The sequence below is a fragment of the Cupressus sempervirens genome, chromosome 3, assembly GCF_028749045.1.
Source record: "Cupressus sempervirens isolate cs-2001-9-10 chromosome 3, ASM2874904v1, whole genome shotgun sequence".
NCBI lineage: Eukaryota > Viridiplantae > Streptophyta > Pinopsida > Cupressales > Cupressaceae > Cupressus > Cupressus sempervirens.
Window position 1 is genome coordinate 321,894,194 of NC_143120.1, and position 25,444 is coordinate 321,919,637.

General features: G+C 33.1%; 1 protein-coding gene across 1 annotated transcript; it reads right to left on the reverse strand.

The window, feature by feature from the left end:
* Window positions 1-3,859: 3,859 nt before the first annotated feature.
* On the reverse strand, window positions 3,860-7,107 carry LOC149566294 (uncharacterized). Its single transcript, XM_089817375.1, has 2 exons — window positions 6,624-7,107; window positions 3,860-4,187 (listed from the first exon to the last, which is right to left on the reverse strand). Exons 1-2 carry the CDS (start codon window positions 7,083-7,085, stop codon window positions 4,131-4,133), a joined length of 519 nt encoding a protein of 172 aa, XP_089673501.1. The 5' UTR covers window positions 7,086-7,107; the 3' UTR covers window positions 3,860-4,130.
* Window positions 7,108-25,444: the final 18,337 nt, after the last annotated feature.

Genomic DNA, 25,444 nt, shown 5'->3' on the forward strand with positions numbered 1-25,444 from the left:
TAAATAACAATTACACTCAAATATAAACAATAATAGAAAATAATAGATCACATAGAAGAGAACACTAGAAACTATGATTTAATGTCATTCACTCAATTCCAGGGCTACTTCCAGCAAACAACAAGTCTAATATTATTATGATCCAATGATTACAACCTGATTAAAATCTATAATCCTCGAGCCCCAAGGAATTATGAAGTATGTGCAATACTACTCTGATCAATCACCACAAACTAACAATGTGGCCAATTAGAAAATTACATTGCCTTTGTGGATCAAAAAAAATATTAAATGCATGATTTAAGGAACTTTTCACAAAATTATGAGATGCCATCTACACACCTCGATAAATGAAATGACACAATTTTTCTTATTTTTATTTTTATGTCACCCATGCACTTAGGTAAATGAAAAAGTCTTTTCTCTCCATTTTCTATTTTTAAAAATTATTTTTCCTGTAATTTTCATCAGTTTCTCTCTCCTCTAATATTTATTTATTTATCTATCTTTTAATTTTTTTTATCACACCTTTTTTTATTTTGTGATGCAAGATGCTCCTACATCAGACTCCTCGGGTAGATAGAAACTTGTATGTCTCATACTTTGATTCTAAAAAAAATTTCTCCAACCAACTTCATCTTCACCAAAGGTTTCCAATCCATCCCAGAAAAAAGAAAAAAAATGTACACCAACCATACTAGCTTCATCCATACAAACATCTAAGTCGAATTAATCTCAACAATCTAATTAACATGCTCACTCCTAGGAACAAATTGAACATAATGCATCACCAAAAATCCCTGTAACTCAGGCAAATTAGGAACACACAAATCCACAGTATCATGCAGACCCTCAACCACAACAACAACATCCAACTCCACATTAGTAGCAACATCCATATCAACCACATTAGTAGTATCTGATACATCCTCAATCATCTCAGCAACAACATATGAATGCAAATCCATATTAGCAACCATATTCAAATCCTCATCCATATGTAAATCCTCATAATCAACAATCTCATCATCCACAATAAGATGCTCTACAATTTTCATGTCTCAATAAGGTTAGACATCTCTTCTGTAAGCTTAGGTATCTCAGCAACAACTACAAGTTTTTCTACAGGTTTCATATCAGATTCCACAAAATGATCATCAAAACCAACCATACATACCTCTTTAGCTTCAACGAAGTCATCCTTTACCTCTTCCTCAACATCAAATTGTCTTCTTCTCTGCACAATCTTCGTAATCAGCCAGACCACTCTCTTTTGGATCTGTAGGTTCTAGCTCCATAAATCTCTATGAAACTCAACTATCACTTTCTTAACTTAATCAATCAATCTAGCTTCCAACTGAGAAGACATCTCTAAAATCTTCTTCTCCACCACATCACAGATATCTACAATCACTCAGGGTCCAATCTTCTCAGAGACATCTTCCGAATCTTCACAAACCCACTACAATAAATCCACACTCTTAATAATCGCCAACCAGATCAAACTTTTGGTCAGTAAGATTGAATTTCCATCTTCAAAACTATTGATCCATCTGCTAGTCCCATGCAGTTGTAAGTCAAAACCATGATCCACTAACTCACAAACAAGATATCTAAGACTTCAAAAGAAACAATCCATCACAAGATCGATAAGATCCAATCATGATAAGATAATCTTCACCCCAGGTCCTGGTGCAAACTGCCTCAACTTCAACAATATGTCTAAATACTCAGGAAAACTTTCCCTCTAATACCACCTGACATAGTGCAAGGCATTGGAATCCCCAAACAAGATTTCCCAGCCCCAAAAAAATAGCCACACAACGAAAACACAACACACCAAATAAGATCTGATACCAAATACAACTCTTTATTCATAAATCAACTAATTACATGCAATGCGTCGGGCTGTAAGGCCTTCCTAGTTATGACCAAATACAAAGCAAGTAATAATTCTGCAAGATCCCTCAAGATCCAATCCAAATTCTAGCTAGTGCAGATCCACATTCTGGTAGAAACCTGCAAGGAAAATTTAAACTTGTTCTTGCAAAGCACCAAGCAATCTCCTTGTTTCTCAAGCAACAACTATTAGTTCTTCTCAAACTTTGCTCCTCTACTTCATCCTTCTCTCCAAGCTTCTATACAAGAAGAGATCACACCTTGAGAGCTTGACTATAAATGCTCATATGACTTGCTTAAATAAGTACTTACCACCTAAGATGTTACAAACAAAACCAATGTGGTATAAAAGGTAAATGCAACTACCTTACAACAAATATTTAATTCCCACCCAAATATAACTAAGCATCACCATATGACCAATTAGAAAGTTACATTGCCTTTGTGGATCACAACAAGTATTAAATGCATGATTTAAGGAACTTTCCAAAAAATTCTAAGATGCCACCTACACACCTCGATACATGAAATGACAACTATTTTTCTTATTTTTCTTTTTATGCCGCCCGTGCACCCTAGTAAACAAAATATTATTTTCTCTCCATTTTCTATTTTAAAGAATTATTTTTCCTCTAGTTTTTGTCACATTCTCTCCCTTGCAATATTTTATTTATTTATTTTAATTTTTTATCACACCCCCTTCTATTTTGATGGTATTAGATCAAATTTCCATCTTCGTAACCATTGATCCATCTGCAAGTGCAGGCCAGGTCACAATCTGCCACCCTACACAAAGAATCACCAACTAGGACTCCAGAAGCAATCGATCCTCAACGAGTAAAAGTACAAAGTTGTATCACCTTTCAGGCTAACTTATCAAAACGACTGAATTTTAGTATTTCTATCTAAAAGTCAATTTTCTTCAAGGATATGATCTAGATAAATTGATTATAGCTAAGTTATATATGGTCTCATACATTTCCAATTGGAAATGTCTACTAAATGCATATTTATACTAGTTTGTAACCAATTACTAAAGAAATAAAATTATTTCAGAAAATTAACATTTCAATAACTCTTACTATTTTTTATTATATTATTTTACTAACATACAAACACCATTTTATAGAGCTCAAAGTCAAGAATATTCTCGTATAGAGTTTATAGTGTTTTAATTAGATATAGTATATTGTAATTAAAAATTTCTACAAGCACGTATTTTAACACTAAAAAAGATGTTGATTTTGAGAGAGAAAAAAATTAAATCATATCAAATAAATTAAAAATTATATGATGTTCTAGAGGAGAATGTATAATTTTTCTTTTTGTTAGAATATATTTGTTTTGAAAATTGTGGTGGGAGATGAAGACTATTGATTTCAGGTGTGTTGAAATTTGAATCATTATATAAGAAAAAATATAGGTCTAAAGTCAATTTTTATTTTTGTTTGTTCTAGCTATATATGTTAGCTATAACACAGTTTGATTTCAAATGAAAATAAGTTTGTTTTCATATAATTTTTTGGTGGGAACTAAACCCCTAATTTTCATCATTTTTTAGCAACTAAAAAATTATTTATAAAAATTAGAAAAATGTATCAATTCTTATTCCAAATGATTATTAAAAATTATAATCCTAAAATTCATCCATTTCTACACATTTCATTAGTTTACTTCATTTCCAAATTCTAAATAATAATACTAGTTTTATTTCATTGAAGGTGAACAATTATACTTTTGTTAGCCTTTTCCTTTACAAAAGGGTGACACAGGTTTGTGCTATTACCCCAACACACTCACCACTAGATCAAGATCTTCTCAGACCAACTTCTTCCAACCCAAGGTCCTAGTGCAAATTGCCTCATGTTTGACGATCTGTCTACATTCTTAAGAACAACTGTGCTCTCATACCACCTGACGTGGCAGGAGAATCCCTAAAGGAGATGTCCTAGCCCTTAGAAAATAATCATACAATGGAAACACAACACAAGATATAAGATTTGATACCAAACACAACTGTTTAGTCATAAAATAACTATTTACATGCAATGTGTTGGGCCGTAAAGCCTTCTCGGTTATGGCCAAATACAAAGTAAGTAATAGTTTTACAAGATCTCTTAAGAGCCAACTCAAACCCTAGCTAGTCCAGATCCACACTTTGGTAGAAATCTTCAAGTAAAATCTAAACTTGTTTTCATAAGCCACCAAGAAATCTCCTTATTTCCCAAGCCTCAACTAATAGATTTTCTCAAACTTCGCTCCTCTGCTTCATCGTTCTCTCCAAGCTTCTATACAAGAAGAGATCACACCTTGAGAGCTTGATTACAAATGCTAATATGCCTTTCTTAAACAAACACTTACCACCCAAGATGTTATAAACACAAACAATGTGGGATAAAAGGTAAATGCAACTACCTTACAATAAATATTTAATTCTCACCCAAATACAACTAAACACCACTAGGTGGCCAATTAGAAAATTACATTGCCTTTGTGGATCACAACAAATATTAAATGCATGATTTAAGGAACTTTTCACAAAATTCTAAGATGCCACCTACACACCTCGATAAATGAAATAACAACTATTTTTATTTATTTCTTTTTTATGTCACCTATGCAACCATCAATCCATCCACAAGTTCCATGGCCTCAAAACAAGAGTTTTTCTAAATAATGAAGGGGAATATTGGGGAGATGAACTCACATTGGATGCACACTAAGTGGATTAGCAAGAGGGGAGATTGTCTAGGGTTTGGCTGAGAGAAAATAAGTCCCTCAAACTTGTAGCATGTTTAGCGTCAAATCTTGATCTTCATAAGAAGAAAAAAAACAACAATAAAAGGCTCCTTTGCACAAGGGAAAACTCAATGTTACCAAAAATTAAAGATTTTCTAGAATCCATCATCCAATGATGAAGATTTGAAAGAGAAGGCTAGAAACCAATGAATTTATAAGCCAAATCACTACATTGGTAAAAATCTATATTATCCACCACACCTAGACCAAATACCACTACAAGGGATGTCTTGACATGGGCAAGAGGTTGAGATTGGAGGTGGAACCATCTCATTTACCACCTTAGTAGACCCAACTAGGTCTTTGAGTGTCCAATGAGCACCACTCCAACATGTACCCTTCGACCAATAGTGTTGAGAACAACAACCAACTCTACATCCGAAATTGGAGGTGGAGCAATACCTAGCACCATAGACAAAACCCAAACTTGGGGAGCACTGAAGAAGGAGGATGAGAAAGGGAACCGGGGACGATAGTAACTGTTATTGCCAAAGTACCTTGCATAAAACCACGGTCATGACTTGCATCCAAGCCATCCAACTTAGCTCCTTGGAACACATTAGGGATAGTTGTTGGCGATGCAGAGGGAATAGGAGAAACTAATTTCAGAAGAATTCATATAGTGCTCATTCCTTAACACCCAATGCATGTGAGATTAAACAAGTCTTCAAGATGAAAGAATTAAGAAATTTTAAGCATTTCTGACCGCTCCTACTCATGATGTGCTGCCACTTCGTTCATGCACATTGTTAATGTGAGAGAGTTTTTTGGACTACCTTTAATTTTACTGTTAATATCGAAAAACATAAAATTAAAATATATGTATTAATAAGAAAAAGGGAATTTAAAATAAACCATTCTGCAGTAGAAATACAATAAAGAAACACAAAATGCAAGGAGAACGCCTATACAATAACTAAAAAGCTTAGCTTACCAAACGAACACTTAGTTTTTTTAATTTAAAAGTTATTTGAGGCTCGGTTTGCTGGATAACCACGGGCTGTTAAATTCTTATTATTATATATTTTGAGTTTTATTAGTTCGGTGGATAGCCACGAATGAATGCAATTAAAGAATTGAGAATCCAAAACAGGTATTATTAGTTATGAATTATTAAAATTTCAAATTTATAAATTTGATGTAAATATATTTGAACTTTGAATCAGAAATTTCCTTTTAAGACATTATCATTGATGGAGCAGCATTGTGCAATATAAACTTAATATAATAAAATAAAAAGATCCTAGAATCCAAGTATAACGCCTACAATAGATTTACAGAAATCACAAAATCTAGGGACATGGGCAAAAGCTTAATTGCATCGATAAACAGTTTCTGAAATTGGACATAAAAATATAACTTTCTGGCCATGTTTCAAGCTCCCCTGTATCCACATCTACAGAAAAAATATGGCTGATACATCCATCGTTCTTTTGAATTATCCAAATATAATCTCCTCCACAGCAGATTGTTGCAGGAGGCAAACTATGGCGCAATACAACTGCTTTAAATTTAGATTTCCACAACAAATCAAGCTCATCAAATTCATAAAAAAACAAAGCTTGTGTAGATGATGGGAAACCCATTTGGAGACTTTTACAAATCAATATTATTCTAGTGCTCTTGTACATAACAACTCCCAAGGTCCTGTGAAATACACCTTGCATCCCCAAAATGTATTCAAATCTACCATCCCTATCTCCCTTCATATCATACATACCCATGTCTTTACCGTCTCTAGAAAAACAGTAGATGTTTTGGTTTTGCACAAAAATGCTTGGAAAATAGCTAATTGACATGCTTCTATTCACTTTCATTGCCATTCTAATGCGTCTAACTTCCCATTCCTTTCTTGCAGATCTATAAATTGAAACATAGAGTTTCTCTATTCTGATAAGATAAGTATTTCCAATTAGAACAATTACCTGATAAGTCTTATCCTTTGGATCAACCTTGAGGTGCACACCCACATTATGATGATTACTCATCATGTGAAATGAAATTTTGGTCTTCCTTGTCAGTCTTGCATCTTGAAGTTGATGAAATTGCATAGTCAATGGATTCAGCACTCTGAGGCGTCCATTTGTCTTGGAGCTATAAACCAAGAGCCCCCCATCTCCCGCTCTGAGAAACCATTGTGAGTCATCACATCTCCACTCAGCATTAAATATCTTATTCATCCTTAGGTTTGCCCTCTTATCAAAGAGTGCTAGCCCATTAGAAGACCCACTTGTTTCATCATATAGATCCATCGCCAACCACATTTGCCTATTACTCCGATCCCATAGATTGTGAAAGTCAGGAGAGTTAGAAATAGTAGTTTTCCATGAAGTACAAACGCTTTTAACTTGGAATAGAATAGGAAGAGGAAGTTTGCAAAAGATCATGTTCAAGATGTCCTCTGGAATATGATCTATGAGGCTTAATGCTTGTTTTTTAATATATGAAATACCAGCGCTAATTATACATGATGACCTCTCACCTTTCTTCTCCGCATCCTTGCTTGACTCATCTTCTATACCTAACCCAATTCCAAGTGCAAAGCAATTGTTTGATCTAGAATCGCCTTTCTTCTCTACATCCATTACTTTACCCTTGTCATACTTATTTTTAATTGAGTCATCCTCTCTGCACGATCCAATTCCAAGTGTGAGCCAATCGCTATAAGATACTTTTTCTTCACCTGTAATCATGCTATTCCAATTCATTCTCATTCTTTTAATGAGATTGTCAGATTCTCTCCATGGAGAGACCATTTCTCTGTTCGAAAAAACTAAAAGAAAAATTAGAGCAATTTCCATTTCTTGAGCAATTCTAATCTGCTATGGAAATTTCTGATCCGCCACGAGCCTTGCTTTATGGTGTGTAGTCCATTAATTTCTGTAATAGATTGTATTCCAAGAGCAAACCCCTACCGACTACTTCGACTTGTACATGGTTTATAACGATGGTAGTAAAGTTTATCAGTTTTTAGTTTTGCAGTTGTAAAATTTTAGTTTAGTTTAGTTTTGAGAAAACATCAAGAAGAATTTTTGATAACCATAGAGAGAGTTTTGGCAGAGATTAGTAAGGGATACGAAGTTGCATTAAATTTGTGTACAAATGATTGAAATGTACGTATAGGAAGTTGTATTAAATTTGTGTACAAATCATTAAAAACATATTGTATTATTATGTTAATTATATGATTTATTATTATTATTATTATGGATTTATCTTTTACTAATTATTTTATTTTATTGATGCATATAATTGCACAGTTATAGTTTTTATAGTAATTAGAAATTAGAATTTAAATAATAAAAATTAGTACTTTTATTATAATAATATATATAATTTGAAAAAAAATTTAAAAAAATTCTAATACATTGTTCATAATTTTAGAAAAATATTTTATATAACATATAAAATTTTGATAAAATAAATAACAAAACTTTACAAATATTTAAATAACTCAAAAGTCATTATTTGTATGAGTAATAGAAGAAAAAATGAATGCAATAATTTATTGCCTACATAAGTGTGTTAAATTATTTTGAACTTATTTTAAATTAGTGCAGAGATATGCATATATATAGGTTAGCTTAGAAATTAACTTCTAGAATAAGAATAACATTAATTGATGCATAGATGAAAGCATTAATTGATGCATAGATTTATGTATAGTTAAAAAAGGGTTTCTCTAGATCTTAGATTAATAGATAGACTTTAACATTTAAATTTTTTCAAAATGTTAAAACTAATGTACATACTTTTTTTAATCAATAAAAGGCCAAAGCCGATTGATTATTATGTGTTTTAATTAATTATTATTATTTAATTATTTAACTTGAATAAAATAATTTTTATCTTTTACATTTTAAATTAGCTTATTTCCAAATAATAAATATTTTTATATTTTTAAATTCCTAATTTTGTATCATATAATTTAGCTTAGAAATTAACTTTGAGAATAAGAATAACATTCATTGATCAATAGATATAAGCAATGGTAAGATAATTTTTATGTATAGTTAAAAATGGATTGCTCTACATCATTTATTAATAGATAGATTTTAACATATGAAAAATTTAGAAATGTAAAAACCATAACTTGACATGAAAATACTTCAAAATTAAAAGAAACTTAGACTATAATAATTTTCTCATTTATTGTACTTGTTATTGCATTCATTCGAAGTAGTTTTCACCAATCACCAATAACTATTTTTAATATATTTATAAAGTTTTAAAATTTATTTACGAGTTTATATATTCTAAAAAATATTTTTCACCAATTTGATTGCTCAATTCCATTTTGTGTTATAGGACTCATTTTTTTAGCACAATTTTAAGAGATGGATTAAGAAACTAAAACTAAAACTAATAATATTATTAAATATATTATATATTTAATAAATAATCACAAAACTATACAATATGTTTATAAAAAATAATAATCTTCATATATATATAATTTTAATAACATTACATTTAACAAAACCATAATTATTTCAAATAAATAATTTAATTTAATTTAAGTTTTTAATACATTACCATCCATTAATTTTTTATCATAAAATTTTAATGTTGCATGACACCTACATTTTAATGAATGTGACACAAAATTATAGAATAGGACATTTATTGATTTTTTTGTGTGAAATTAATCTCCTATTATAATATATAATCCTTTAGTCTACTATTTTAATTTTCTTATTCTAATTTTAAATCATTATAATTTTTTTTTGATCAATAAACGATCGAAGCCTTCTATTATATTAATAAATTTAAAATGATTACAAGAGTTTCTCCGTTCTGACGGGCACTAGTAGGAAAGAACGGAGTAAGAAAACCTCTAGTCTAGCCCAAGACCGAAGTCCTATTCTTATACATAAATAAAAGGGGCATACCCTAGTAGGAATTAATCAAAAAATTACATGATAGTCTACGAGTTGTTATGCTTTTTAACTTTGATCTTTATAATCCATCAGATCTCCGAGTACTGTAGTCTTGGATTAATTATCGCCCTGGTTACTACAAAACATCACACACTAACCACTAAAAAGTGTTAGAAGTTAGAGTAAAAAAAAATCCTTCAGATTTATTCATGGAGGGCTAGACTATAATAAACCCGAAAGGTGTGAAAAATGATACTCAGTATAAAGAGAGAACAAATTGCTTTTGTTATAATATTCTAAAAATTTAAATTTAAGTAGTATGCAACGTTAAGATGATGGGTGTCAGTAACTTTAGTAGAAAATAACAAATGATAGATCTAAGCATAAATTTTTAAAATTATGATGTCCTTATTTCGATTTGATTTCAAGATCTAACGAATAGATTTTGAGAGCCTGTATGTACCAAATATTGCTCTGAAAATAGAACAAGGGATACACATGAATCAAGGACAAACCCAAAAGGAAAAACCAGTAAAGGAGTCATAAATCAAATTCATAGGGGTCACCAAAGCCAACTTTCAAATGATAAAGAAACAAAATAACAAGGAATAAAGAGTATATTATATTCCATTTAGTGATTTTTACAGAGGAAGTTGATAAACTAGACAACAGAGAAAGTGTTTATACTAACGGCTAAAGGGTTGCTTATAAAATGTAGCCTTAGATCATACATATAATGTACTTTATACTACTACTTAAGGGAAAAAAGTAGCTAGGCTAAATTAAGTGAGCTTGATCAAATACAAGGTCTATACTCGATACAAAATTGGGTCAGAACTATACATCAAAATAGACCCTATACTTCTACTGTTATTATTAACTCTGTTTCTTAAAAACCATAATAACTTCTGAAGCTTCCTGGAGGTTTTTGGCCTTCGAAGTTGGCAAAAATTCATAGGTAGTCCTTCCTCTGCTGGATTTATCATAGTTTGGAAGGCAAAATTCCATTGCTTCCAAATTTGAGAAGTCCGCTTCTAGATGGATGTATGCATTGAAAGCCCACAAGTAATTTATCAGTCAATCTCTGTTGGGATCCTCAATGATTCCTCTCCACCTCAGTAAGAAATGAATGCTTGCTTCCATCCTCGAGCACTCTCTAAAAAAGAGAATATTGTCTCTGATGACCAAACACGGATACTTAGGGCTACTTGCTAACTTTGAGCTTCCCACTTTATGTTCCATATAAGCTTTGGACAGGGGGACTCTTAGCCTTTCATCAATGTTGGCTACAACTATCTCTAACCCTACTAACTAGCAAGGATTAAATAGATTGTAGCTAAGCCTAACGATATCCCATTTCTCAACCCCCACCCTAACAAGGCAACCTACCCATAGCCCTAGGATGTTACTATTAGTTCTCCATGAATAATCATAATTGAAGACCCCCTCTCCTAATGCTCTACTGACTGCAATATGACTCATGCCATCTATTGGCCTGAAAATCCTATTCTATCTTTCTTGTTTTATAGGACTGCGGAAAGCCATGGTATAATTTTCGTGAGCATGATACAAACAAATGTTAGTATCCATGGGGAGGCAATGTGACTAATCTAAGATCTACAATGCAAGGTATGAACTTCAAATCAAAAAACCACTTAATATAGACTAAGGGGGAAGAGTCTAGAACCCAAAATGATGACACGATCACCCACAAGGTTTTAATTATATCACTCAATCTCATGATTAGGTGGACACTTAAGGCACAGGAGAAAGATATGCATCAAATTTGCATCAAATTCTAGTACAAGGCCCGATATAATGATAGTTATAAAAATCATGAATACATAGGATAGTTGGGGGTGAAAATTTAAAGGGGGGTATGATAAGATTATCCTAGCTTGCTTTGATTATATAATAACCAAATTTCTCCATTTGTGCCTTGGTTTGCTAGGCTATCTGCTTCAGTATTACCTTCTCTGTATATATGTGAGAATCTTACCTCTTCAAATTTTCCTAATAATTTTAGGGTTGCTTCTAGTCTGGAGTTCCCCCTTTTCTAAGAGTCTCCTTCGATTATAATCTTTTTAATGCTAAGGTTAATACATATTTTTAGACCTTCTTCTACTACTTCTAGTTTTGCCATGTTATTAGTCATTATGTCCAGTGACTTTGCCCCTTTTTACTAGCCAGTTTCCTTTATCTTCCCTAATTATACATCTTATTCCTTGCTTGCCTGGGTTGCCTCTAGATGCTTCATCAAAGTTCAGTTTTTTCCATCCACTCGGCAGGGGTTTCCATTTACATTCTTTCCTAGCTGTAATATTTTTCTTCTTGTATGTGAGGGGAGGGTTAATTAGGTGAGGCCATAGTTTTTTAATCTTAACATCCCATTCTGTGAATGATCCTTCTTCTCTTGATCTTTTCCTTAAGTCATTATTCATAACTTTTGTAATAACAACTTTGATTTTTGTACAGATAGCTTGAGGGTTAAGTTCTTGATCTTGAAAGATATGTCTATTTCTTTCTTTCCAAAATTTCCAGGTTAAGATAGCTGGGGTGATATTCCAAAGTTTCCCATATACTTTATTGGTTGGGTCTTTTGGCCAACCAATTAATTGATCTTTCCAATTACCTGCTAGGGGGGCTGTCTAGTTGAGTTTGCTTTTGAGCCACCTCCAACATTCCTGTTTATATTTATAGAGGTATAGAAGATGTTTTGCAGTTTTTGCATTTTCTTTATAGAGAGTGCATCTTGAAGGTCCTTTGATTCCCATTTTTTGGATTCTATCTACTATTAGGATTCTCTTTTGGATGGCCACCCATAAAAATATGCCTGCTTTAGGGAGCCCAACTGAATCTCAACATAGATTGACTAGGAGGTGCTTGCTTCCCATCTCTGAGAATTAGTGATTAGTCTATACCCATCTTTGACTTTATAAATCTCATCCTTTGAAGCTACCTAAATTAGTCTATCCTCTCTATTTTTAACTAAAATTGAACAATTTTTTAGGATGTTTTCTAAAATCCTATTGATCTGCCTAGTTTAGCCCACAGTTATCAAGAGATTTCCATTTCCAGTACGTTTCTGACTTAGAGTAAGTTGTTTGTATACAGTCTTTCACTTTTGCACCCCAAGTTGACTACAGGTGAGTTTTAACATCTTGGGTAACTTATGAGAGATCTATAGGGGGGTGCCCATTCCATGAGTCTTTCTAGAACATTGCTTCTTCACCTCTTCCAATGTCCCATGTATTTAGTTATTAGATGCCAACCATTTACTAGGAAGTTCCAAGCTGCAGAGCCATTAGGGGGCTTTCGGGTTCTGAATAAAGAGGTACTATCTGATGCATTAAGATATTTGTTAAAAAGGATTCTAGCCCATTTGTTGTCTCGCTCTTGATACGTTCTCTAGAATTGTTTAGCTCCTAGCACTTCATTTTGCCTCTCTAGATTTTTGATTCCTAGACCCCCTACCTCTTTGGGTTTGCATATTTTGTCCCAACTGATTAATGCTGCCTTCTTTTAATCCTCTAATCCATTCCAAAAGAAATCTCATAATTTCTTTTCAATTTTTAGGTTTATGTTCTTAGGTATTTGTGAGCATGAGAGCTGATAGGTGGGAATAGCTGATAAAAATGACTTTAATTTTTTTCGTTCTCCCAACCTTGGTCAACCATCTTCCTTTTCATGTTTCAGTTTTTTTATCAATTTTCCTTAGGATGTGGTCCCATCCTAGATTGTTCTTGCTACCTTTGTCTAGGAATATTCCTAGATATTTAAATGGTAGGGTGCTCTTTTTGAAGCCTAATTTGTTGCAAATGTGATCTTCTCTTTTCGTAGGTGTGTTTAAGAAGAAGATTTTTGATCTTTCTGCATTAATTCTTTGACCTGAGGCTTTAGCATATGTTTCTAGAACATTTTGCATGTGTTCAGCCTCATTCATGGTGCTGATTCTTGCTAAGATTTGTCGTCAACAAACAATTGATGCATCATATTTTCCACATTATTGGTTACTTTTACTCCTTTAATTCTGTTGTGGAGTTGCATAGATTTAATTGCTCTTCCAAATGATTTTGCAATAATGATAAAGAGAAATGGGGAGATAGGGTCTCCTTGTCAAATCCCCCTAGATATTGAAGAAGCCTTCCAAAGTACCATTGATGAGGAGGGAAATTTTTGGGGTGGATATGCATTGAAAGGTGATGTTTATCTTTTTTTTTGAAAACCCAAAAGCTTCCAGAGTTTTGCAAAGAAATCTCTAGTCTACTTTGTCATAATCTTTTTGGATGTCTAATTTTAATAGCATGCATGTTTCGATATTTTTGTTGGTTGAATGGATTGTTTCTTGGATGATAGAGATACCATCAAGGATGGACCTCCCTAGAACAAACCCTATTTGTTCTTATGATATGAGTTTAGGTAGAAATCTTTTAAGATAGTTAAAATTTTTGAGAATACTTTATAAATAGTGTTACATAGAGCAATGGGTTTGAAGTCTCCTGGTTCTTCACTTATGCTTTTTTTGGGAATAAGTGCTAGGAAGGTATGGTTGACTTCAGATAAGAGGGATGCTTGATTCTTGGAAGCTTCCAAAGCTTTCTATAAGTCTTCACCTAGGATATCCCAACATTTTTGCATGAAGAATACTTGAAATCCATTAGGTCAAGGGGATTTATTTGGGTTAATATTAAAAAGAGCCTCTTTGAATTGTTGGAGAGAGAAGGGCTTGTTTAAGGTTCTATTGTCTTCTTCTATAATCAGCTTAGGAATAGATTTAAGGATTTCCTCTTGTTCTACTTTCTTCGATATGTCATAATTATTGAGGATTTCTTTAAAATAGTCAATGAAGATTTCTGCTATTTTTTCTAGGTTTTCTGTTTGCTCACATTGTAGATTTTTTATTTTTGTTATATTATTACGTGACCTATTGTGGAGTTGCTGTTATGAAAGAATTTCATATTGCGATCTCCTTCTGATAGCCACTTCTCCTTGGATTTTTGCTTCTAGTATATCTCCTCTTTTTCTAGTATCTCTTCTTGTTTTAGGAGGTATTCTTTTTCTAATAGACAAGTTGCATTATTCATTCCTTTTATAATAATTTCTTTGTTTAATTTATCTAATTTTTCTTCAATATCCAATTTTTCTTTAAATATGTTTGTAAATTATGTTTTGTTCCATTTTATAATCTTTTCTTTTATGCTTTTTAACTTTGAAACAAAACAAAACATTTTTAAACCTTGGAAATGTTCTTCCTACCACCATCCTTTTATTTGTTCCATGAATGTTTTGTCCATAAACCACATATTTTCACATTTAAACAGGTTCCTGCTTGGTTTCATCTACTCTTTGATTTCCATTCTTACGGGGAAATGATCTGAACCTGCCATTGGTAGTATTTCTACATTAATCTCTTTATCTAGAGTGCTAACCTCTCCTTTTAGGAAGAATCTTTCTAGTCTTTCTACAATGTAACAAAAGCCTTTCCTTCTATTGTTCCAAGAATATAAGCCATTTTTGGTAGAGATGTCTATTAGAGTGTTCTTCCCAATCCATTTCCTAAAATCATCCATAGCTCTAGATTCTTTACTTATCCCACCATATTTTTCCTCTTTTCTTAATATAACATTAAAGTCTCCTCCTATGATGATGACCTCATTTGGTTTTGTATTAATGAATAAATTGATTTCATTCCAAATTGCTAATTTCTTTGTTAATAGAGTAGGCCCGTAGACATTTATTACAGTCATCTGTATGTTTGATTTTGTGCTTATGACTCTGCTTCTCATCTAATTGGTGTGGGTAGATATATCTTCTATATTGATTTTCTAAGTATTCCATATGATTCCGAGTCCACCTGAAGCACCCTGTGCTTGTTTACACTCTGATTTCTATTTTCCCAGTTTTTGATTAATTTTATGCCTTCTTCTTTGTTTAATTTAGTTTCTTGAATTAATATATTATCTGAGTCAAACAGTGTGAGATTACTCTTTAATAAACATTTCTTGCTAGGGGCATTAAGGCCCCTAACATTCCAAGTGGTAATTTTCATTAATCCTTGGGAAGGCTCTTCCCCTTCCCACCTTGTAGAATTTCAGAGATCTTAGTTTGTTCCTTTACCTATCTTGCAGCCTCCCTCAATTCTTTTAGTGATTTTATTCCTCACTTTTGCTTGGATTTTTTGTAATTAGGTGTCCTTAGCCCTTCTTGATTTATTGATAGGCCTATCTTTTCCAAGTTTTGTTCTTTTAACAAATTTTCAGCTATATTTGAATCTTCTCTTACCTAAGTGTCTTTTGTTAGTATTTATTTGAGTAGCATTTTATTTATTTTATAGTCTTCTACTTCTAATTTTTTCTCTTTTTCTTCTAATCTAAATCTTTGATATCTTTTCCTTTGCTAGGGCTCTCCTCTAAAACACCTAAATCAATCCATAGTGCTCGCTCTTCATTTTGCAAATTTATTTGCTCTATCTTTGGGGTTGTTTTCCTTGCTTCTACTTTTGGTTATTTTCCTTCTCTGATTGGGTCAAACATGTCCTTACCATTGCTGAGAGTCTACCAAAATTTGTAGCTCTTCTTTTTTTCTTTTTTCCTGATAGTAATATTTCTCCATTGAGCTGAATCTGTTGGTGGGATAGTTAGTTCTTGTTCTGGAGTCACCGATTTATGGGCTTCTTCTAGATTTCTATCTTGCTCTAAATCCTTTTCTTTATAGTTCTCTTGTTCCATTTGTTTAATACCTAGTTTTTCAGCTTGGTCTTTTGATGGCCCTTCTTCCAGACCTTTGGTCTGGTTTTTACTATTTTTTGGTATCTCCTCTATTTTTGGTGATAATATCCTTGTGCCTTTGTGCTCTGTGTGGATAGCTTTAGCTATTAAGCTTTGATCTATCAGATCATTCTATAGTAATAGTATCTTGTGTGATAGCATATTCATTTTTTTGATGTTGATTTCCATTTCTTCTATTATCTCTTTTTTCATCTCACAGTCCGTACATTTTTTGAACTTGTCTAGTGAGTGCTAGTAGTTCATGTTTGTCATCCATTCATTTTCCTCCTTGCCTTCTCCTTCCAAGTTTCCCCCCCTAATGCTCCTCTACTGTCTCTATAGTTCCCATATTTTGATTTATAATATTTTTTGATATTCTTTGGCTTTCTTTGGTATCCTTTTCTATTGATTTTTCTGCCACGATTTTCCCCTTTTCCTTGTCTATTCCTTTCCTTATCTCTGGACTACTTTTTAAACTGTTCTTGATGTGCATATAGGTAAAATTTGGATACTTGATTTTTCCTATTTCTCCTAAATATTCTCTGAAGGTTAAATTGTAAATCGATCTGTTGGTTATTATTTTCCTGTTTACTTTATTGCTTAGGTCTGTTTTCACCAGTACTCTAATTTTATTGGTTCTAATTTTTCTAGCTTCGATTCCTATGAGAGATCATAGAGATTCGCCTATTCTCTTAGTGATTTTATTCTCCATTAACTCCGATGGTATGTTTGTACATTCCATCCATTTGATTGATTATTTACTTTTATTATGGTTTTCATTAAAGTTTGGTTGCTAAGCTATGAAATTAATGTGATGGCCCTTACAATATCAATTTGATAAATTTAAGATTTCATGTTTAGTTTTTGTGTTCATGCATTGTATAAACCAATGTTTGTTAGAGTAGGGGGTTATATTACTTACCTTTTTGCCCCATTTCTTGGCTAGATTGCATTCCAACTTACTTCTGAATTTTGTTGGCTCGTTCCAGTGTGCATAAATGCCCTTCTTAGCGCATTCCATCCATCTAGCTTCACTGTGAGCATTTTTGATGATTACAGTGTCACTGTTCTTGATTTTGGCTAAATGCCCTAGATTAGGCTTCTTCCCTTGCTTAGATTAATTTCTTCTTGATTTTTCTTCCAATGTGGTGGGATGTATGCCCCCTTTGCTGGATGGATTGGTTCCTTCCCTATGTTGTTTTTGAAGCTAAATGCTTGAGAGTCATATACTCTAGTTTGTGCCCGAGTACTGGTCAATGGAGGTCCTAGAGGTATATTGTTGGGCTTTGTAATTGCTATTGGTCGATTCAGTTGCTTTTTGTGGATGATCTTCCCTGAGCTAGGGGTTTGGTCCTTCGAAATTGAGTATTTCATTTTGGTAAAGAAATATTTTTGAGTTTGCAATCCTAGTTCAATGTAATCTTTTTTGCTTTGTGGTAACGATCGTCATTTATGCCTTTTCTTATTTTGGATGAGCTGCCATCCATCCTTGATTTTGCTATGTTGGTTCTCTTGGATGACTGCATTTCATTTTAAATGTAGCTAGATTGGGTTTTCAAAGTTGTTTGTTTTGCTTTTGTACGTTCAGAGATTTTGCTAGGTAGAATAGAGGGCTTCAAACTGGTTCCTTTTTTGCAATAGGCTGATTTCCTTTTTCTGATGCTGATTTGCCTGGTGGTGGGGAGCAAATTTTTTCGGTGAATTCGTTTGAATGAGGATTCCTTCGAGGGGTTCACAGTGTTCGTAATTTTGTAGAGCAAAGCAAAAAAGTAAATATTTTAATATTAAATCACTATAATTATCCTTATAATAAATTTCCTTTAATTAGTCTTATTAATTAATTTTATTTTATATATTTTAAACTTACCATGTTTTAATAGTTTAATTATTTGTTACAATTCATTAATTCAAATGCTATTTATGAGTATGGCCACTATGTGGCACTTATTCTTTATTAAATCTAAACTAATATTTATCATGAACCTAAAGAAAAGCAAGATGGAGGAAGCCTGGGACAAAAAGGGTCCTATAAGACCAAATCATATCAACCAATTAAATTTTTGAAAAATAATTTCTTTAACATATAAAATTGATAAGTAAATCAAAAAACTTTATAAGTATATAAATGACCCAAAAATATTTATTTCTAATTGGTGAAAACTAATTTAGTGATAGAAGAAAGTAAATACAATAGTATATATTGCTTAGACAAATACAATAATATGGATTAGGATATTTTTGAAAGAAAAATTATTTTTCTTTAAAATATTATATAGTAAACTTTATTATTATTTTTCTTAAATATTTAAAAATTTAAAAATATATTTTCATATTAAATTTAAATTTACAGTTAATCTTTTCAAGTTGGTTTATAAAATTTAATTCTTTTTAATTTGTTTGATTTATAAAATTTGATTCTTTTAATTTGTTTGAGGTCTTATTTATGCCATTCTAAAATAATAAACTTTCTTTCTATTTTAGTTTTTGAATTTTGAGTATCTTATTAAAAAAATTATTTTATGTATTATGTAGTAAAATAAATATTATCTTATTGGTACTTGTTTGGTAGGTTAAGTATATTGCATCATTTTTTGAACACCTTCATTTAGCTAGTGATTAAAATTATACCTATGAACCAATTATAATATATCACTTTTTATTTTTGATATTAAGGCATCCAAAAATAAGGGATCTATCCCTTAAAACAAAATAATGGCTAAACCATTCACAAAAAATAACTAGTAACTAAATTACTAGCACATTTACAACTCCATCCCTTAATATAAAAAATACGATCCCCCAAAACTTGCACAACCAAAACAAGTTCTTATGTAACATAGTAGTAGAATTACTAGCAACCATAACATTGTTCTTTCGATTAATAGAAATATAAACATACCGATTATACCCACTTATAAAAAATCTATAACAAGTACTTAAAAAAGTTATTAAAGTCCATATGTCCAAAAAGTAACCAGCTAGAACATTCCAATAGAAATAGAGCATAGCAAATTAAACCTAAAACAATAAATGCTTCAAAAATTTAGCCTTCTCTTTTCACTTTTTGGCTAGCAAGACCTTGGTCCAATCATCTGTCGGGAAACCACATAAGTTATTTGAGTCCTCTATGTTGAGACCCTCATTCTCCTCTTGGTTGAATAGTTAGAATGTGGTAACCACCACGTGAGTCACCTTGACTAAAAACCTAGACAACATCACAAAGACCTCGTTAAGAGAAGCAAATTGAAATTTGAGAGCTTCAATCTCTCGTTTTGTATCTTCCGCTATACCACTCAATTTCTGATAGCTAACTTATTTACCTTTGGGTATCATGATATCATGAACCTACAACACATTGGGGTTACTAGAAACCATACCTTTTTATTTTTTCTCAGTCCTCACTGGGGAGGTAGTAGTCATTGGGGAAGTGTCTTTGGCAGTATGGGTAAGAGGATGGGTAGTGGAGGTGAAGTTAAAGGTATTCATAGTGAAACTAGTAGACATGTGTAGAGTCACATTTTACCTCCATCTTTTTATATTTCCCTACCCTTGAGTCCAAGGTCTCCTCCTCTATCTCATCATTAATGCCATCTTCCTCCATAGTAACATAAATTTTCCTAACTATTATCTCCTTTATTCTCGCCTTCCTCTTCTCACTGGCTCCCAACTCTAAGTTGTACTCTCCAATACCCATTTTTTTATTAACCATCTATTTTTTCCTTGCATGAATCTTGGCTAGTCTACTTGACATCTTATGATGTAGTACCAAAGTACCTATTCACAGTAATTCATTCTACATAAGAAAAACATATAGAAAAATACAAATGCAATAATCATATTTCAAAACTCGCATATCTTCCATTAACCAACCTCCTTCCACATCATTTTACAACTTCTTAAATAACTAAATACTTTCTAAAGTCAAAAAAATAGAAAATGACATATTTGGCAAATTTTAACAAATCTCCAATTTTGCCATTTTAGGCAACCTTTGAAATCAACTCCTAAAAAGATGAAAATAAAAATGGAGTTTCCTTAAGCTACGACAACTTGATCTACCAACTAATCTTCAAATTTGGAAATATCAATTCAAAGTTATTACAAAAAGAAGACTCTAAAAAGCACAGAAAGATTACGACAATTGAGTTTTGGGGTTTAAATGGATTTTTTGGGACCTAAAAAACAAATTTTTTTGGACACAATAGAGCTAAGCTAAATTTTTGGGCCATCAAACTCCCTCTTACGAAACCATTGTAAAAATTTGAGAGAAAACCAGGTCCGACTCAAAAGTTATGACTCTTGGAATTTGATGCACCATTGTCACCTTCTTGAAAGAAACACAGCTCCTGCAAGTTGCTGTCTATGAATTTATCCAACTTTTTTAGCTCTAACTGCATTACTTCCTACTCAGATAACCATGTACTTTCTATTTCAGGTAACTCATCCCACTATATTAAGTATCTATTATGTTGGCCATGCCTTGTGGAGGTAGTCTTCTTGTCAAGAATTTTGATAATCTTTTCCTTCTTCTTATTCGGAAGGTGATGTTTCCACTCCATTCCCTATACATCATTTTTATTTGGAACATATCCACAGAATGTGTATAGATCAAAAACATGGGAGATATCAAGATTTTCTAGTAAGCTAACCTCATAAGCATTATCATTGATCTTTTTGATGATTTCGCAAGGCCCAATCTTTTTATACTTCAATTTATGATATGTGCCTATAGGAAACCATTCATGCCTCAAGTAAATCATCACCAAGTCACCTGCAACAAATATTTGTTGTCTCTAAGTAGCATCTACAATGATCTTGTAAGCCATAATTAATAGAATGACTCTGGTTTGTGTTAGGCTTTCAGGACTCCCCTTGGAGTTTTGGGATCAACTCCTTTGGACACTTTGTTGTGGTAGACACGGTCACCCTTCAGAAATCTAGACTAGTGTTTGCAAGGTTTAGTGTGAATTTTGTGATTGGTACCACTTTACTCGAGTCCATTGTGCTAAGCTCTAAGTGGGGTAAGAGGGTACAACCCATTGTATTTAAGAATGCAGGGCTATTCTGCCAAAACTGTTCTTCATTTGGAAATTTGTTTATAGGCTGCAAAAAGAACATTAAGTCCATAGGGAATGATGGGTTTGTAGGGGAAAAATAAGTTCAAGTTGTATCAAGAAACAAGGGGGAGAACGAGTTGGGAGAGAAGGTGACAATGGATACTATTGAGATGGAGGTTTCTATGCCTCCGGGTAGGGAAAAGATAGAACTAGTGGAAGCTGCTAGGAAGATCCTAGAGCCAAGTGGGTCTATTGGTGTGTTGGAGGAAGGTGAGATAGTGAATATTGATGATGGGAATCCTCTCCCTTTTCTATATGGAATTTAGGGGTTCCTGGGAACCCCAATGAGAAATATGGTGATTCAGGAGGTGTATGGGGGATTGGAGGACAAAACTAGAGAGATTATGGAAGATAAAGGGAAATATTTGGAAGTGGTAGAAGTGGCCAAAGTGCTTAGTTGGAGTGAAGATGTTTCCCCAACTGCTAAGAAGATACATAAAACCATTACCCCTTTGTCCCTACTTGAGGATGATGAGGGGATGAAAAACTCAAAGAAGACAAACAAGAGTCTCAAGAAAACTTGAGGAGGAGAAGGAGTTGAAGCTAGATGTGGGAAAATATGGGAAGCAGAATAGAAGAATGGAGTAGATGGTGAGGGAGGTGGCTAGTGATAGGCAACCAACCTTAGAGTTTATGAACAAGGGTAGAAGATGATTATTCTATCATGGAATATGAGGGGGTTGAATAGCCCTTAGAATTCAAGCAAAAACTATCTAACATGAGAGTTGATATCCTCTTGATCTAGGAAGTTAAAATGACCATGTCTAATTTTGAAAGTATTGCTAGTTATATTTGGCTAGGGGCCAATTTTTACTATAGTGAAGTGGAGGGAGCTTCAAGAGGTGTGGCTACCTTCTAAAACCCAAGTGTAGGTAAAGGAAATTTTATACATTTTTCTAAATATTACCTTATTACTAAACATGGGAAATATGATAAGATCTAGAATGTCATTAATGTGTATACCCCAAACTCAAGACAATGAAGAGGTCATCTTGTTGGAAATGATTGAAAAGCTCATGAATGAAGAGTAATGGAACTGGTAAAGAATGTTTTCAATCATTGTTTTGTCATTGATGTCAAACTTGCTACTTGCAAGAATGTCAATTGCTTTAGTGATCCAAATACTATAAGTTGGTTGATTGACAAGGAGATGGCAATCAATAAGATGTAACTAGAGTACCTAGAGAAAGGTTGAAATTATGATGTTGTAATGAAGTATAAGGATCGGCTAAGCCATTGATAAAATAGTGCATTGATGTCAGACATAGAGAATGGGCACACTAAAACACATCAAAGATGTAAGGTCTAGCTAAGTCATTTGTAAAGCCTAACTAAGTTCATTAGAAAGAGCCAAGCAAGCTAGTTAGTGCCGAACAGATTCTCAGTTGAAGCCGAGAAAAGTCGAGTGATCTTCAGGTGCCGAGCAGTCTTCAGGTGCCTAGTGAAGATCAGGTGCCAAGTAGCAGAAAAGATAATAGGTGCCGAGTAAGTTTCCAAGTGTTGAGCAGGATATAAGTGCTGAGTGAATTGCAAGAGCCGAGTTTCACAAAATTTATTCAGGTGCCAAGCATCAGTAAATCAATAATGCCAAGTTGCTGCATTATTTTGAAAATCGAAGATTTGTCAAATCTGAGCTAACATGGTAGTTATCTAGAATTTTGTGAATCAGATAGAAGATAAGAATGATGAGTTGGTGACATAGAACACTATGTAAAACATTTTTCACGAATATAATTGGATTCTAGACGAAGTTTCTAGATAAGAGCAAGATATGGGATGGATACATTGTATCTTACCTAATCTATTGAAACCCTAAAGTTGGAGAGGGAGAATTGAGCAGGAAAGGTATTCCAAATTTCTATTTAAGGAGTGATAAGGTCACAAAGCAAAGAGAAGGGGGTCAAGCATGAAAGCATGGACTACTGAAGAAGGTGCTAAGGTGGAAGAGAGCACATATACTCTACTTTGATAGGTGACCATTGATATGATTGCATTGGTATGATGAGTAAGAAGACTCAAGGTGACAAATCTTGAGATGACAAGCTTACAGAGTTGTAGTGATTAAAGCCAAGAAATTGATTAAACTGAAGTGTGATCTGTAATTTGTAAGATATGTTGTAAGTTGTATCAGATCAAAAGCCATTATTATTACTCTCTAGCAATTGTAATAGTTAAAATAAATCCTATGGACTTAGGTTGGTTTAATAGCCATGTTGTAAATCTTTTAACAGGATGATATTCCAAGTGAATGTTTCAAAGTCCTTTAACTAGGCCCATTCCTAATAGTATGGTGAAATCCTCTAACAAGGTCACATTTAACAATATGTTGTAGCCTTTAACAAGGCAAGCCTTTAATAGGGCAGACCATCAAAAGTGGTTGAAATCAATTGTGCAGTTATTTTGTGGGTATCATCCCCACTCCAATTTTACCTTCTTATTCCTGGAGGGTTTCTGGGTTACCAAATTCTTAGTATTATGGTGTGATGCATGTTTACTTTTCATAGTTGTTTAAATGTTCAATTGCATGCATGATAATTTTAGTTATGCACCATTAAGGATTTGTAGAAAAAGTTGCATTGGATAACTAATTCACCCCCCCCCCCCCCCCCTCTCAGTTATTCTAAAGAATTATAACAATTGGTATCAGAGCGTTGCTGCTGACTTAGTTTAAAGGGACTAGAAGCAGAAAAGATCAAAATGCCTAAGAAAGAAGTTTCCAAGCTCAACAAAGACAAATTTGTTGCATGGAAAAGCTTGATGAAGCTACATCTTGGATCCATAGGAGATTATGCCCAAAATTCAATTGTTACTAAACATGTTGATCCAACTGGTACTCTTACTGCAGAAGATTTGAAAAACAAACAGGAACACAATCAGACAATGCTGGAAATTGCTTCTGCACTCAACTATGCTGAATTTGATGATATCAAAGGATGTGACACTGCATTCAAGATGTGGAAAGCTCTATTAGACATTAATGGAGGAGATTAGAATGTCCAAAGAGAAAAAAGAGAGAGCCTCAGAGGAAAGTTCGATGATATGAAAATGGAAGAAAGTGAGAATGCTGCTCAGTATGCCTCTAGAATAAAGGAAGTGGTAAGTGAAATAAGATGTTTGAGTGGTCACTTAGATGATGATACTATTAATAGTAAGTTTTTAAGAACCTTACTCCCTATTTATGCTATTAGAGTATCAGCTATACAAGAGCTAAGATGTGTGCCAGGAAACAATCTAAGTTTTGAAGGTATAGTGGGCAGACTCACTGCATTTGAGTTATCTAACTTTGACAACTATAGACCTGAGAATGTTGAATCTACTTTCAAGGCCAAGATATCACTGAAAGATGCTGAACAGGTGAAATCAAAGAAGGGAAGAAAGATTAAATATGTATCTAGTGACAGTAGCACTGATGAGGAAGATGTGGAACAATTAGAAGCATTACTAGCTAGAAGATTTCATAGAGGCAAAGGAAAATTCAAAGGTAAGGTGCCTATCATTTGTTTCAATTGCAATGAAGTAGGACATATTGCTGCAAGGTATACATAGAAAAATGAATACAAGGAAGGCAACAAGTACAAACATAGAAGAGAAGATGATAAGAGAGATTACAAAGACAAAGGCAAGAACTGCTATATTGTTGAAGAAGATTCTGATGATAATGATGATGAAGTTGTTTATGTGGCCATGAAGGACCAATATGATGAAGAAGAGCCTACAACACTGGTAACATGTATGAACAAGAATGACAGATGGATCATACATAGCGGATGCTCACATCACATAACAAGAGAAAAAAGTAAGTTTGTTAACTTTACTCAGTATGATGGAAATAGTATTAGATTTGGTAATGATGCTCCATGTCAAATCAAAGGTTCCATTAAGCTTACAGAAAAATTTTCATGTGATAATGTATACTATGTTGAAGGACTAAACTACAATTTGTTAAGTGTCTCACAGTTAGGCAATGTAGGGTGCAAAGTAG

Bases quoted from the DNA above. Each gene is read 5' to 3' on its own strand.
- LOC149566294 (XM_089817375.1), bottom strand. From the start codon at position 7,085: ATGATCTTTTGCAAACTTCCTCTTCCTATTCTATTCCAAGTTAAAAGC. The intron at 4,188-6,623 runs GTAATTGTTCTA...CTTCTTGTATAG, and splicing joins CAAAGGATAAGACTTATCAG to AAGCTTGGAGAGAACGATGA.